Source organism: Delphinapterus leucas, chromosome 3, assembly GCF_059928025.1.
Source record: "Delphinapterus leucas isolate spDelLeu-1000000601 "Yukka" chromosome 3, BTC_Dleu_Yukka2, whole genome shotgun sequence".
NCBI classification, from domain to species: domain Eukaryota; kingdom Metazoa; phylum Chordata; class Mammalia; order Artiodactyla; family Monodontidae; genus Delphinapterus; species Delphinapterus leucas.
The window spans coordinates 146894706-146910130 of NC_143131.1; the positions used below are offsets into that span (position 1 = coordinate 146894706).

At 50.5% G+C, this 15425-nt stretch overlaps 1 protein-coding gene across 2 annotated transcripts in view; it reads right to left on the reverse strand.

Annotated features, from left to right (window-relative positions):
• SH3PXD2B (SH3 and PX domains 2B) overlaps positions 1–12975 on the reverse strand; it is a 111944-nt gene extending 98969 nt beyond the window's left edge. The window contains exon 1 of one of the 2 annotated variants that reach the window (XM_089909655.1): positions 12746–12975. In XM_089909655.1, coding sequence (XP_089765781.1) covers positions 12746–12820 — 75 coding nt within the window. In that variant the 5' untranslated portion in view covers positions 12821–12975. The remainder of the gene's footprint in view (positions 1–12745) is intronic. The other variant, XM_022595108.3, reaches the window with a different exon arrangement.
• Between the last annotated feature and the right edge of the window lie 2450 nt (positions 12976–15425).

The following is a 15425-nucleotide window of genomic DNA, read 5'->3' on the forward strand; positions in this document are numbered from 1 at the left end:
GGACAGCCGTCTATTGGGGGTATCAGAAGGGGAGTAGGGATTCCTCCACCAGATAAAGTAGGGGGGCTGCAGAAGTGGGTTCCAAACTTTGTACAGCCAAGTAGCCCCTTCTCCCACACGAAATCGTACGTGGTCCTGATGGTCAGGTTCTGTGGGTTCCTTGGCCACCCCTGTACCCATGCCCTGCTGGGCTCCTCATCTGGCAGAGACTATTCCTCCCGGCCTTGATGTGAACCCCTACGTGGACTTTTCTGCCAGCTTCCTGCGCTTCATACACAAGTCTATGAGACAGGAAAAAAGGGAAAAGGGAAGCAGGGTGCCCTCTTTCTCCCTCTCTCCAGGAAGCTTTCCTGACTCTGCTGTCCTACACCGTCCTCTCCTCTCTAGAGAAACCTGGGATAATACATAAACATATAATACAATGTAAAACAATGTAACGGCTCACAACCACCAATGGTCTTGATGTGTTTCCTGTAAAGCTACACTGTATTACTGTCTCCACCCAGCAGTGGTGGAAAGTAAGACCCAGCATGTGAAGTAACCTGTTCCACAGAGTTGGTAATAAAGTCTGATGGCAGAGGCTGAGGTCTTAACAAGCATCCACATTTCTACCACCAGAGACGAAGCTTTGGTTATACTTCTTCCCAGACCCTTTTTCTATATGCTGAAGTAGTTTATGAAATTAAGATCACATTGTATATACATGATCTTTCTCACCTGTGTTATATGGTGAGCATTTCCCCATTTCATTAAAAATTCTTTCAGCAAAAATTTTAAAGTATCCTTAGTAGTCCATTTATTTAATCATGCCTCCAATGATAAACATTTTCAGTATTATTTTAATTACCACACTGCTAAATATCCAAATATACAAATCTTTGCGGAAGACTGCTTTTAAATCTTAGGGGGGTGCATCCTGGACTAGTCCATTTAGAGTATGTTTCTCAAGGTGTGGTCATTTCAGATGACCTGTGTCACATCATTCGAGGCTGCTTATTTAAAAAGTGCATCACTAGTCAGGGAATGGTAAAGTTGATGATGGTAAAGATAATATAACACTAACAGGTAACTATTCATTCAGCACTTTTATGTGTCAGGCACTGCTTTAAACCCTTTACATAAAATAACCCACAGTAGGTACTATTCTTACCCTCAATTTACAGATGAAGAAACTGAGGCACAGAGAAGTTAAGTCACTTACTAAGGTCACACAGTCTGCTGGTCGCCGGCAGAGGCAGGTCAAATCCATGCTTAACTTCCAAGTCCAAACTCTTAAACTTCTACCCAGAAGTTTTTCACCTTTTTTTGTGTGCCACGGAACCCTTTGGCAATCTGATGAAATCTACGGTCCGCTTCTCAAAATGATTTAAAAATGACTAAATTAAAGCACATAGCATTCCAAATGAAATACTGAATTGTAATAAAAATGTTTCAAAAAATAAAATTATGAACATATGTACACTTTTATTAATGCAATAAATAACAAAATCCAGCAGTGGGTCGAATAACATCACAGTTCTGAAGCAGTGATGAGGATAAATGCAACAACTGTAAAGTGACGTGAAAATATCTGTGAATTTCTACTGGTGACAAAGTCACAGGTAGTAGTAATATCACTGAGGGTCGCTGCCTTCATTCATAATGGAAGACAATGCTAAATTGCTATTGGAGGTTAGTGAGAATAAAGATGCACTCTTCCCCCTTCCAAGTTCAAGGACCCTCCGAATTCCACCCATATTAAAAACTCTGCCAGTTGGCTTTCCCTGTTCCAGAGCACCCACCTCCTCTTGACCCCAGCTCAGAGCGCCACCTCTCTGGTCCAGCAGGGAATGGGGAATGGGCAGTCCAGGCCTCAGACCCCTGCCCTGTCCCCAGAGCCCTACTGCAGGCCCCACCACAGCCCTTATGCCGTGGTGACGTGTTCCAAACAGATGGTGACCCCTATAAGGACAAAGGCTGCCTGGTCATCTCAGCCTCTCTTCGGCTTGGGGCCAGGCCTGGCCCAGGGCAGACAACAAACCCACATCTGTGCAATTGACTGGCAGCCAATGGTGGCCCGAAGCCACAGGCTGCTGATTCACACCTTGGCTGGGGAGGAGGAAATGCTGACGCCACTGAGTGGGTTTCTGGCTTTCTTTGCCAGTGCAGTAGACAGGGGGTCCATGCAATTCCGCTTAATTAAGCAGAGTAGAAAATACTATTGTTATGTGTTTTAAGGCAACGTTTCCCTTCAAATCTAGGGGGTGAGTTGACTATACCCTTCTTTATATTCAATGATAGGCAGCAGAGCTGAGTGTCATCCTGGGCAAAGTACTTTATCTTTCTAAGTCTCAGTTTCCACATTTGTGAAATGGGCTAATAACAGTACCTATGTAGCAGACATCTGTTGTTTCCACCTGTCCAGGCTCCATGCCCCCTTCTTCCAGCAACAGTGCTCTGAATCTCCTACAACTATTGGCAATTTCAGTGGGACTGTGGATCACAGTAACCTGCCCTTGCCTGACCAAAGGATGGTCAGGTGATTTGGCTGGGCCAATCAGATTCTCTCCTCCTAGAACTGGACTCTTGAGTGGCCAAAGGGACTGAGGGATGGAGCAGGTGCCTGCTTCTGGTGATGCTCTGATGCCCACAAGCAGTTTCAACTCCTTGTCCTTTCTGTGACCGGGGGCTGAGCCAAGTTCTGCCAGAGCCATCTTTCCAATACATTTCCTATGGCTTAAGTTCGTTAGGTTCATTTCTGTCACTTGCAGCCCAAGAATCCTAATACTCCTTACCTCACAGAACTGCTGCTCAGATCCAGCGACATAAAGCATGAAAAGCCTGGAGCGTACAGTAAGCACTCAAATAAACGATAGCTATTCAATAATAATAACAACAATAAATGATTGTTAAGTCTTGAGAACAAAACGAATTTGGAGTTATTTAATCCTTCCCAAATTTCAGAATTCCTACTGGCTATCATAGACCTCTTTAATATTTCCCTTCCCTCCCTCCCTCTCTAACTTTATCTTCACTGTCTGCACAGTCCTCCTGTTGACAGGTGCTCTCTCCCTCCCGGGTCTGTCTGTGTCTGCCCCCTCCACTCTCCTGTGAAAGGTGCTCCCCCAGCCCATCAAGCCGGGGGAGTGCCCCTGAGTCCCAGCTCCTCCCAACCACTTCCACCTTGGATACCTCTGATCCTGAGCCCTGGCCACCCAGCCACGTGTGTGTGCGTGTGTGGGGGGAAGGCGTGGCCTTCTTGAGAATACAGTCTATGCTTTCTTATGTATGTATGTATGTATGTATATGTATTTATTTATGCCACGCCACGCGGCTTGTGGGATTGTAGGTCCCCCACCAGGCTTGGCCCAGTCAGAAGCCCCCAGATCCTTGGGGCCCCCAGCCACCTGTCAAGCTCCATCTCTATTACTCAAATCTCTCCTGCTTTTTTCAAACACGCCACATGCCAGGGTTTCAGCTTCCTTTCCCTCCCGTTCTGTCTGCCTAAAATTCCTTTACCCTTCTCTACTTGACAGCATCCCTCCCATGCTTTGTGATCAGCCCTGGGTCACCTGCACTGCGTTGCCTTCTCCAAGTCCAATTTCCCCAAAACCCTAAGACACAGGCCCCTGCTCATTCCCAAGTTCCAGGCTAGCCCTGAAAGGCCATCTACCTGTCTCTCAGGACACTGACCTCCTTGAGGTCTGAATCCCCACTTTGCATATCTGTGTATCATCCCTGTGCTCAAAAGTGCCTGGCCCCTAAAGGGACTTACCTTCGTTCAGTGGATTCTCAAGAAACATTATCAGTATTACAAAGTACGAAGGTTTCTTGGTTGTTGTTTTATTGAAAGTGGGAGTCTCGGCAGCATTGCCAGATAAAGCGCAGGATGCCCCAGGAAATTTGAATTTCAAATAAACAATGAGTCATTTTTTAGTATAAGTAGGTCCCAAATATTACATGTTTATCTGAAATTCGGACATCACTGGACATCCTGTATTTTCATTTGGTAAATCTAGCAGCCCTAAGTTTTGGGATGGCTGGGGAGACGCCTGCAAAAGCAGGTGGGAGAGCTCTGCGTGCGCGCGTCGCACACACACACACACACACACACACACACACACGCATGCACGACAGATGCACCTCTGGTCCCTTCTCCCTTCACCGTTTAAAGAAGGCCCCGGGTTTGGGCTCATCGCCCGCCTGCAGGCCTGCACCTGGGCCAGCACGTATGAGGAGAGAATGCCCTGTAGTTTGGATAATGGGGCAGAAGAAGGATGGCTTGCGGCAAGGCTCGGGCTTGCGGGCTCCTGGCAGAGTCCCTGAGGAGTGAGCCACACCAGCCCCTGCCCACTGGCCCCCAGGCAGGAGACACCAGGCCTCCCAAGTCTATCACGTCAGCTTGCCCCCATGTCCCGGCAGGGGGCGGGGATGCCAGCTCTGGCACCCAGGATCTGGATGACCCCACTGGCAAGGGCTCTGTGAAAGGGACCACAGGGCCCCAGTTTCTGGGCAGTATCCCGGGCCAGGAAGCTGCAAGGACGGCTGCCCCAGCGGCATCCTCTCAGGCATTCCGCACAAAAGGTCATTTAATTTCCCCACCAAAGCTGCCCACTTCCCAGAGGAGAAGGCTCAGGGCCAACAGCGAGTGGATGACAGTAGGTCCCAAATATTACATGTTTCTCTGAAATTCAAACTTCAGACCAGAGCCCAGCTGCTGGGCGCAGAAGCCATGCTCACAACCCTCTGGCCACGCGGCCTACTGAAGAAGCCTCATCTTCTCTCCTTGGGCCAAGGGTGTTCACGCCTCATCACTTGCGCCCACAGGATGCTCATCTAGTGGCTCCCTTTCCTGCAGCTGCAGTGACCTGCAGCTGGTCTTGGCCTCCCAGGGGAAGGAGAAAACTGAGTCACACCAACCAAGACCGTTCACCCCATCAGAGCTCTTTATCCAAGGAAAAAAGCACGCATGATTTGCAACAGGATATGAGTGTCCTAGATGAGAAGTAGTACCATGCATGGAGTGGTCCCCTAGGCCTTTTTTGGCAATGTGGTAACTCTGCTGCTTGCTGACGCCCGTGCGCCTCCGGGTGGGTGACAAGCGGTTGGATGATCTGCCCAGGGGAGTGGGGCACAACTCTAACCTGAATGACCTCAGGGTGCAGACTGCTGAACTCCGGCCTGCAAGTCTTTCCAACCTATTCAGATATAAGCACTACAGGAGGGAGGGCCAGGCCACTGAACAAGGAGCATTTCAACCAGAAAAGCATCTGCTCAGGCCTTCCTCCCCTTGTGGTATTTTAAACTCATCTCTTGCCACTTCTTGGGCTGGAGGACTGGAAAGCCACATCCAGAGCCCTGGTTCCGTGGCAGGAGTTGGGGGAGAGTCTCGGAGGCCAGCATCTATCTGGGGAGGACAGGCTCTTGGAGGAGCTGGAGAATTCTGCTGCTTCAGGACAGGATGAGGTGGTGGGGATGTGGGAACCTGGCTGGAGCCGCCACGGTGTGGCACTGCTTCTCTTTCAAAATGAGCATTCACTGTTTTTTTAGTTTTACTAAAAACAGGAATACGTGTTCCCCACAGAACATTTGGAAAATAGAGAAATGCAATGCACAGATGAGCAAAAAAAAAAAAAAAAAAAGTGACATATATTTTATCAGCTATGTTTCTGTGCTTTCACAGATGCCTTCACTTGTAACCAGGTGCGAGTCAGCCTGAGCACATTGTTTTGCCAACAGCTTTTACTATTTCATATTCCCATGACAGAAGATGGAATTTTTGCCAGCTCGATGGTATTCTAGCTCGTGGATATAGTACGTTCCATTTATCTTGTTCTCTACAGATGGGTGTTTAAGTGGCCCCCAACTTCTACTATCATAAATGATACTATGTTTGTACACTCCTAATATGGCTCATAGTTACTGAGCCCTTACTCTATGCCAGGCCCATTTAATCCTCACATCAGCCCTATGAGATTGGAACTATCATTATTCCCATTTTACAGGTGAGGTACAGAAAGGGTAAGTAATTTGTCTGAGGTCACACTGTTGGTAGGTGGCAGGGCAGGGATCTGAACGCATGCTGTTTGGTGTACTTTCCTTGCTTACCAGAAGCAAGGAATGGCACAGATTCCAAGTCTGAACTAAAGGGACATTTAAGTAACTCTTAAGATATGACAGCCCCACCCACTTTGAGCTTGAGACAACTGCAAGAGCCTAGAGTGTAAGAGCCCAGGCTGACGCAAGGCACAGGGATATTAGCTCGGTGCTTTGTGACAGCCTGGAGGGGTGGGATAGGGAGAGTGGGAGGGAGGGAGACGCAAGAGGGAAGACATATGGAACCATATGTATATGTATAACTGATTCACTTTGTTATAAAGCAGAAACTAACACACCATTGTAAAGCAATTATACCCCAATAAAGATGTTTAAAAAAAAAAAAAAAAGAGCCCAGGCTGAGGATGACCCGGCAGGTGAGGTGAGAGGCCTGGCTTCTTGCAACCATGGACCAGAGGGAACAGGATGGCACAGCGCAGGTGACAAGGTCCATCATTTTACAGTCCGAAGAAAGCAAGAGCCATTAAAAAAAAACCTACCCGAGGGGGCTCAACGCCTACTGAAGGTACTACCTCTGTGTGACGCAGACAGGGTGCAGGACAAGAACCACCTGTAGAGGAGGTAGGCGGGCTCTGCGTTGCTCACGGGCCTGTCCCAGGGCAGCAGGGTGTCCCGCCTGGGGGCCCGGCACCCCAGAAATGCCTCATGAGTGAAAAAGCATGGAAAACAAATAGCAGGCCCCTAGGGCAGGAGGCAGGAGACAGGCAGAGATGTGGAGCATGGCTATCACTATCGTTAATGCTAGTTTTCATGACTACCACTGATTGAGTGCCCTTTATACAGAAGGCATCAGCAGTGTGTGAGAAGTGCCCTATACCTGTAGGTAAGCGCTATCACTGGCCCCATTTTACAGACCCTTGGGGAGCTTGTCTGCAAGGTCACCCAGCCCAGGAGCTCAGGAAGAGAACTCAAATCCAGGTCCTTTCTTCATGCAGTAATGGTGCGTCCATAAGGAATGTGCTAGGAGCTGGCATTTATCCCTCGGCAGGAGGGATGGAGAATAGGTTGAATGCATACATTATCTAAACAAGCACACAATCATCTTAGAAGGGTGACACTGTCCTCATTTTCCAGATACAGAAACTAAGGCTGGGGGTTGAGTCAGTCACCCAAGACCATGCAGAACTTGAATGTTTGTCTCTGAAACCCAAGTTCTTTCCACTCAAGTTTGTTGGCCTGCCATGCCATGTTTCTGCAAAACAGGCTGCCAGGATGGCTGGGATGCTGGGGGCAGCAGGGGATGGGGCAGGCTGGGAAACAGAATGCAGCTAATTTGGGCAGCACGTTCAGTTTGTTCCAGACCACTGAGCCTGCCAGCCAGAGGTCTCCCACAGACTGAAACAAGAATGTTGATAATAATGCCTAATAAGGGCGTGACCCATCCTGCAAAAGTCAGCTGCTCAGAGAGACCCGTTGCTCTCAGAGTCTGGCAGGTGGAGAGGGAGGTTTCAAGGCCAGCAGCACAGGGCCTGCCAACCCATCACTCCAGGGGCACCATCAACCCAGAGCTTCCCTGGGGTGAGAATGACTAAGGGTTGGTGGCAGCTTGTGCTTCATAAGTCCAGGCTGAGCGAATGAACAGTGAGACGAGGGAAGGGCCAGGATGGAGAAACTGGGGCCTGGAGGCTTAAATGATCCACCCAAGGTCACTTGGCTCAGGGGTGGGATCACAGGGCTGCCGCATACACGTACGCCAATCCCCACGCTGCCACTCTTTGCTGTGTGACCTCAGGCATGTGCCTGTACTTCTCTGAGCCTCCGGTCTCAAGGGGAAAACGACAACACTAGCATAACTATCTGAAGTACCAGGATCTTGAATGTATAAATAAATCCTACAAACGAACAGAAAACCAATAACTCAATATACCAAAAAAGGGGGCAAAAGACAAAATGGACAATCAATTCACAGAAGAGGAAACTCAAAAGGCTGACAAAGGTGTGAAAAGATACGTAACTTCACTAGCAAGCAGAAATGCAAACAAGCATTGCCATGAGATACTATTCCGTACCCACTAAAAAGTCTGACAACTCGGAGTGTTAGCGAGGAGCCAGAGCAAAGAGACCCACAGACACTGCTCCCAGGGACGTTAAATGCACAGGTGAAAATGCACAAACCCCAAGAGCCAGCAATCCCGCCTCAGCTGTACGTGCAAGGAAGCAGCTACAAGAAAGTATCCTAAAAATCTCCTACAGGAGCTCGCATAAACAGGGGTATATTCATAAATGGAATATGAAACAGCAGTTAAAATGAACTGAAGCTACACGTACCAACATAGATCTCAAAAGTGGAATGTTCTGTAGTTTTAAAACTTTCCGTACAAGATCTTGGGGACTGCTGAAAAGGTACAAACATTAAAAGAAAGGTACACGAGGCCTAGCTGGGAAGGGGCCTGATTGCCACAGGGTACAAGGGATCTTTTTGGGGGTGATGGAAATGTTATAAAACTGGATTGTGATGATGGCTGCACAGCTCCACACATTTATCTAAAGAAATCAGCCAATTGTACACTTACAATGGGTGAATTTATGGTATGTAAATCATACGTCAGTAAAGCTACTGAATAAAAAAATCATATCTATTGGTCTATTTTTAAAATGTGCATGGGAATGACAAGCACCAAATGTAGGATACTGTTTTTATTTCGGGGGGGGTGATGGAGTGGGTGCACAGGGGGTTTTGCATGTGCAATATTTCATTTCTTAAAAAATAAAAATAAAAATGATTTGAAGTGAATAGGGCAAAAGGTAAAGATCTGACAGCTGGATGGTAGACTGACAGACATTTAACTTATTCTATGTATCTGTATATTTGAAATCGTGTATCGGAAAAGTACCTATTTTAAAGGGCTGTTGTGATGACTAAATACACATAGAGAGCTTAATCCAGTGCCTAGCCCACAACAATGGATTAAATTTCAGCTGTTAAGGTTACTGCTTCTATAACTACTTCTAGCATCTTGCTCTTCTTAACATCTAAAGATCTTAAGACAGAGCAAGCCAGTATTTCCTGGCCCCTGCTAAGGGAGACTTTTTTCTAACCCCAAGGCTTCTCTCTACCTCCCTCTCCAGTGCTGGAAATGGGGCGATCCAAAAAAACCCTGCAAAACCTACAGGGAGCACTTCCTCCTCCCCTCAAGCTGGAAGATAACCTAGCTGGGGAGGGTGTCCCAGGGTGTCCCACTTGAAAGCCCCCTTTCCATTCATTTAGAAAGCCCTAGGCTCCACGGCAGGAAGATGCAGGCAGAGAAAGGCCAACAGACAGAGTGCAGTGGCTCCAGGGGAGCTTTCTCCAGATGATAATACTGTTGATATTACTGTCAACAATGATCCCTACCCACCCATGGGGATCTCGGAGGCCCTGGGAGCTTCTGCCCCTGCATTCTCCAGATGTGGCCTATGGCTCTGCCCTTGGGCCCACTGATGATGTCTCTGCCCACAGGTGGAGGAGGCTGGGGCCAGGCGTGATGAAGATGCCGCCCTGATCATGGAGAAGACGCCACTTAAGGTGGAACAAGTGGCCCAGCCTTGATGGGCAGCCCTGAGCTCCTGGTGAAGCTCTCCAACGAGAACTACAGCACCTGTGACCTGTTCGCTCCCAGGCAACTGAGTGATGAGACAGGTGGAGGCTGAAGTAGCTGTAAATAGGGAGCAGATGGTGGGAAGCCTCAGTAACTAAATTGTATGTTCTCATGCAGTGGTTGGGGCAGGGCGGTTAGAAGTCAGGGTGTGTGTGATTTCGCCCTCCTGGGGGACATGTGTGGAGACATTTTTGATTGTCACAGTTAGGGAGGGGGATGCTACTGGCACCTAGGGGGTAGAAACCAGAGATGCTGCTGAACATTCTACCACGCACAGGACAGCCCCTCACACCAAAGAACGATCTGGCCCAAAATATCAACACTGTTGAGGCTGAGAAATTCTGCCCTAGAGGGACGCAGCACTATTTACAATTTGCAGATTATAGAAGCAGTTTAGAGAGGTAAATTGACCAGCTCAAGGTCACACAGCAGGAAGTGGCGGAGCCCAGGGCTGTCCAACTCCTCTGCTCATGCCATCTCTCCAGAGTGGCTGGGCCAACTTCAGAGAGGAGGATATACCAAATGGGAAAAAAGTCCAGACCCATGCCAATAGCTACCTCCATGCCCATGCTTTCTAGAGTGGCAGGGGCAGGTACGGTTTGGGAACAGGAGCAGGCGTCACTGGCAGCTGCTCATGGGTTTCCTGCCATCACAGCACTTAACTTTCTCTGTTCCTGTGGATGACTCAGGCTTCAGTTCAACCCATTGCCCCTATTCATCCGATGAACCCAAAAGGCTGGCTAGAAGGGAGAGGGCTCCCTTGAATCACAGGAGTGTCTAAACCCACATGCAGAAAAATAAATTCTTGGTGAAATCCCTCCTCATGTGACTTTGGCATGTTCCCAGTCAGAGTAACATGGATACCACAGGGCAGGGAGGCAGGCATCTAACGGTTATGGAATGTCAACCCTGTCAGTCACAAGATCCCTTCTCCTAGGAAGTGGGCACCACTACCCCCATTTTACAGATGAGGAAACTGAGGGTCAGAGAGGCTACACAGCAAGCTGGACGCCAAGATTTAAACCCAAATCCATGTTAATATTTAGAGACCTGTCTGAAGGAGCCCCTAAAAAGTGGTTGAAGGCTTACAGAGATGCCCCTCAAAGCTGCCGCACCTCCAAAAAACTGGCAGGGAGGGATCTAAACAGAATGAAAAGCCTCAGAGTGATCCCAAATGATGGCAAAATTCCCAGTTTTTAAGAGGACTTTGCGTAGGGAAACTACGGGGTATGAAACCTGCAAAGTGGTGTGGCCTGGTGGAATAACACTTTTTGGGGTCGAACATACTTGGATTTACATTCCTGTTCTGGCCCTGACTGTGACCTCGGGCGTAGGACTCATCTTTCTGAGCCTTAGTTTCCTCATCTGTCAAATGGGCCTAAGAACCTGTGCCTGAGAGTCGTGTGATGAGAGAGGACAGGAGAGAGTGGATGATGATGCCCATTTCTTGGAGACTGTATGTATTCTGGTGTTCCCAGCTCACAGATCTGGTGGGAGGCAGCATGGGGAATTTCAGACTTCCTCCTGTCTGCCATGTTGGTAAAAACTGTCTTCATAGCAAAGAGGCAACTCAGTTATACACTCAACAGGCTCAAACAAGGAACCAAGATTTGGCAGCATTTGAAACAGTTAAAAAGAAAGGGGGTGCGGGGGAGACAACTTAGCCCAGCTCTGGAATCAAGGGAAACTTCACTCTATTTAAAGATGCCACAGGTCCAGGAAATAGCTTCCCACCGCCTGGCTAAGGCTTGAATAACTGGCTGCCCAGCCAATAACAATACAGGCTCACACAGCACACCCTTTCTCGTAGGGAGTGCAGAGTGGATTCCCCGCTATCTCCTTTCAGAATTGTATACACTATTCGTGTAAGGCATGTAGATCTGCTTTATAAGAACGAGCCTCATTAAGAAAAGAGATCCAAAGACGACTTGCAGGGAGGTCAAGGAGCTGAATTTAGCCAGCCAACGCCCCTTGCTCTTTATTGTTCTATACTTCTTTGTTAGGACTTTTTTTCCCTCCCTCTTGCTCTTTTTTCCTTCCTGGTTAACTTCTCTGCAGCTAGGCGCTGCCACTGCTCCCTTCTCACCACCAGAGACACCATAGCCCCCTTCCCTCCTGCAGAGAGGCCTCCCCAAGGCCTCACCTGGGCCCAACACCCCACAGCCCCATTATCCCTCTACCCAGAACCTCTGAGGTAGTCCAAGGGCCCCTTGAACCCACAGATTCAGCTCCTAGGCTGGTGTGGAACCCACTTCCCATCTGGCGGGTCACCATCTACCCCAGGTACACCTTCCAGAGGCAGGGAAAACCGAATGCAGCTCCTCCTTGTTCCAGAACCTGAAGCCTCCCTGCGCCTCAGCCCATCTGAGGGTCCCGTCTGCAAAATGAGGCTACTGGCCCATTTTTTCAAGTCCCCGCCAGCTCTAAACAAGATTCCCATTTTGCCAGGGAGATAACCAGGAGAAAACTTTCATACATTTTTAAACAGAAGTTATTGGAGAGAAGGGGCAGGGGTCTTTTTCTTTTTTAAAAAAACTTTTTAATGGTGCAGGCACTCAAAGGATCCATTCTCAGAGGTCTCTATCGCTCCGGCTGGCTCCCCCAAAAGGACGGAGCCAACTTGGCGATCCCTGCTGGGGCTACCTGTGGCTGGGCACTGCGGGTCTGAGCGCCTCCAGACAAGGAGGGACAGGACGGGCGGCCTGAGAACAGGCGCCTCTCTCTGTCTCTCTGTCCCCTACACCGGCCAGACTTTTCCACGGATGGGCAGGACGGGAGTTGCGGGGACAAGGAGCAGACGGAGAGGGGGAGAGGGGCGGCAAAGAGACGAGGGGGGGACGAGGCGGGAGGACACGGTGGAGGAGCGGAACAGGGCAAAAGAGAGGAGGGGGAGGGGGAGAGAGGGAGGAGCCGGGAGAGACCCGGGCCGCGCAGCAGCAGTGCCGAGAGGGGAGAGGAGGGGAGGTGGGGGAGAAAAAGCAGGAGGCAGAAGTTTTCAGAGCCGTGGGGGCTCTAGGTCGCCCCCGATGGGGCACGGGCTCAAGGGGGCGTGGGGGTCGCGCGGCACTCACATAATGCTTGTTGGGCACCCGCCGCTTCTGCACGTCCAGCACCTTCACCTCCACGATGCTGCGCCGCGGCGGCATGGCCTCTCCTCCGCGGGGCCGAGTGCGGGTGCGGGGAACGCGGTGTGTTGGGGCGCGCCACAGCGGGCCGGGAACAGCCGGCCGAGCGGGATCCGGGGGCCGAGCGGGATCCAGAGCCCGGTCCGAGCACGAGCCGCCGCCGCCGCCGCCCTTCGCTCCGCGCGCCCTCCGGCCCCGCCGCCGCCCGCCCCCGGCCCGCCCCCGGCCCGCCCCCTCGGCCCGCCCTCCGCGTCGTTGGCCCGCCCCACCCTTAAAGGGCCCGGCCCCCACGCCCGCCCCCGGAGCGCGGACCCGGCTGGCCCACGTCCGGCCTCGGCAGGGCCTTTGTCCCGGCGGCGAGCCCCCGCGGCTGGGGGAGGGACGGGCGCGCGTCCGCCGTGCGATCACTGATTGACCGGTGGATTCATTCCCGCATTCACTCCTTCTGATACCCGCAGTCTGGCGCCGGATGTGAGGGCCAGACTCCAGGGTTCAAACTCCGGCTCTGCTGCTAATCGATTCTGTGACCTTGGGCAAGTGGCTTAACCTCTCTGGGCTCTCTGAGTTTCTTCATCTGTAAAATGGCCCTAGTGCTACAGCCTACCAACCGGGGCTGTCCTCAAGATTAAGTGCATGTGACGTCGGTGGCACTATAAATGTTGGCAGTCGTAAACAGCCCCAAGCCATGGGGATTCAGGGAGGAGCAAGAAAAGCCGCCCCCTCTCCACCCCCCAACAAATGCAAGTATGATATAATGACAACAGTAGCAGCAAAACAGGGCAAGAGGGTGGTGACTGCGTGAGGGGCAGTGGATGCTTGTTAACAAGGCCACTGATTCCCAAATGTGGAGCCCTCACTCTGTACCAGCTGCAGCGCCTCCTGCTTTTCTTTGAAAATTTCTCTTTGAATTCTCAGGACAACTGTGGCGGTGGGGGGTCGGGGGAAGGTGGTTGACCCGTATTACAGAGGAGGTGACTGAGAGCAGCCTCCGGAGTCACAGAGCTGGTGGAGGGACCCCATCACTGGCTGGCTTGAGGCATATTTCACAAGTTAAAGTTAAGGGTGGCCGGAGCTGCTCCACATTTCTTTATCCAGTGCCTCCTATAGCCCTGGCTGGGCACTGAGTCATTTTCAGGTGGTGCTGGCTGAGCAAACATCTGAATGAGTGTACCCATAATGCATGGTTAGGAGGTTTAGGCCCCTGGCCAATGTTCTCACACTAGTAAGCAGTAAGCAGGGCTCTTTCCAACAAACCACACAGCTCCCCTCCAGGCCTGAAAGAGCCCAGTGCCCCTTACCACCCTGGGTCCAAGGTCAGTCTTTGAAAGAGGGTGGGAGTCATCCAGAGAGGATGCTTTTCAGCAGCCCTGGCCAGGCCACTGGAGAGTTTGGTGCTGATTCACTTTGGATCTGCCCCACCACTTGCCCCTCTGACTTTCTTGCCAGGTTTTACCTTGCTCTGGTTCTGGAGGCTGGCCGGTATGGATTTCACTGATGGGTTTCCTGTCCTCTGGCTTCCTGCTGGGCTTGGTTAGTGGGGGTCCTTGGCAGGAGACTGAGGGCAGGAGAAGAGAGAGGTCTGGGTATTCACTTCCCAAGCTTCCTTCCTGCTGGGTTGTCCCTGCCAAAGGTACCTTCCCCATACCGGCTCTCTCAGGGCTCCCTCTAAGGGTGGTAACTGTCCTGCCAATACTGCACCCTCCTTCTTTGGTTCCCCAAGCCCTGCCCACACCTTTATAAATGGACTCTTCAATAAACTTTCCTTTGTGACCCAGTTTGTGGGTGGCATTTCTTTCATGCTGGGACCCTCATTGATATAACTCCTGTAAGTCACCTTCTTCTGAATCATAATTGCAAGTCAAAGAGTGTGGAAAGGTCCAGTATGTTGAAGGCCTGGCTTTTCTGTGCCTATTGCCTCAATCCTCTGCATGAGCCAAGCCCTCCTAATAAGGCAGAACCACAGAGGGCAGATGCTAGAGGAAGTCTGTGAATCAGCCGGCTTCCTTGGTTTTCCCAGAAAGGCAAAGAGACCTGTCCCCAGTCGCACCCTGAGCAGCAGAGCCAGTCCCCAGCCCTCCCGAGTGTGTTCACCTCTTGCGCTGTGGCAGACCTGGCCAGGGGAGACAAACCTTCCCCCCACCTGCCCGTAGCAGAGATACAATACCTGCATCTTTCCACACCCTTCCTTTTTCTTTTCTTTTTTTCTATTGTAGTGAAATATACATGACATGAAATTTACCACTTTAACCATTTGTAAGTGTACAGTTCCCCGGCATTAAGTGCATTCACACCGTTGTGCAACCATTACCACCATCCATCTCCAGGACTTTTTTGATCTTCCCAGACTAAAATTCTGTACCCCTTAAACACTAACTCTCCATTCGCCCTCCCTAAGCCCCTGGCAACCACCACTTACCAAGTGTGAGACCTTGGACAAGTCGACCTGCCTGTACCTCCATCTCCGCATCTGTAAGATGGGATAAGAATAGCCACGGACCGCATAGGCTTGTTCTGAGCTCTAAATGAGATGACACAGGTAAAGCACGTGTATTTTTGTTACTTTGCTACCAGCCAATCTGTTACCCCTAAATATCTCCTTTTAACCTGCATCCAAATCCCAAAGCTA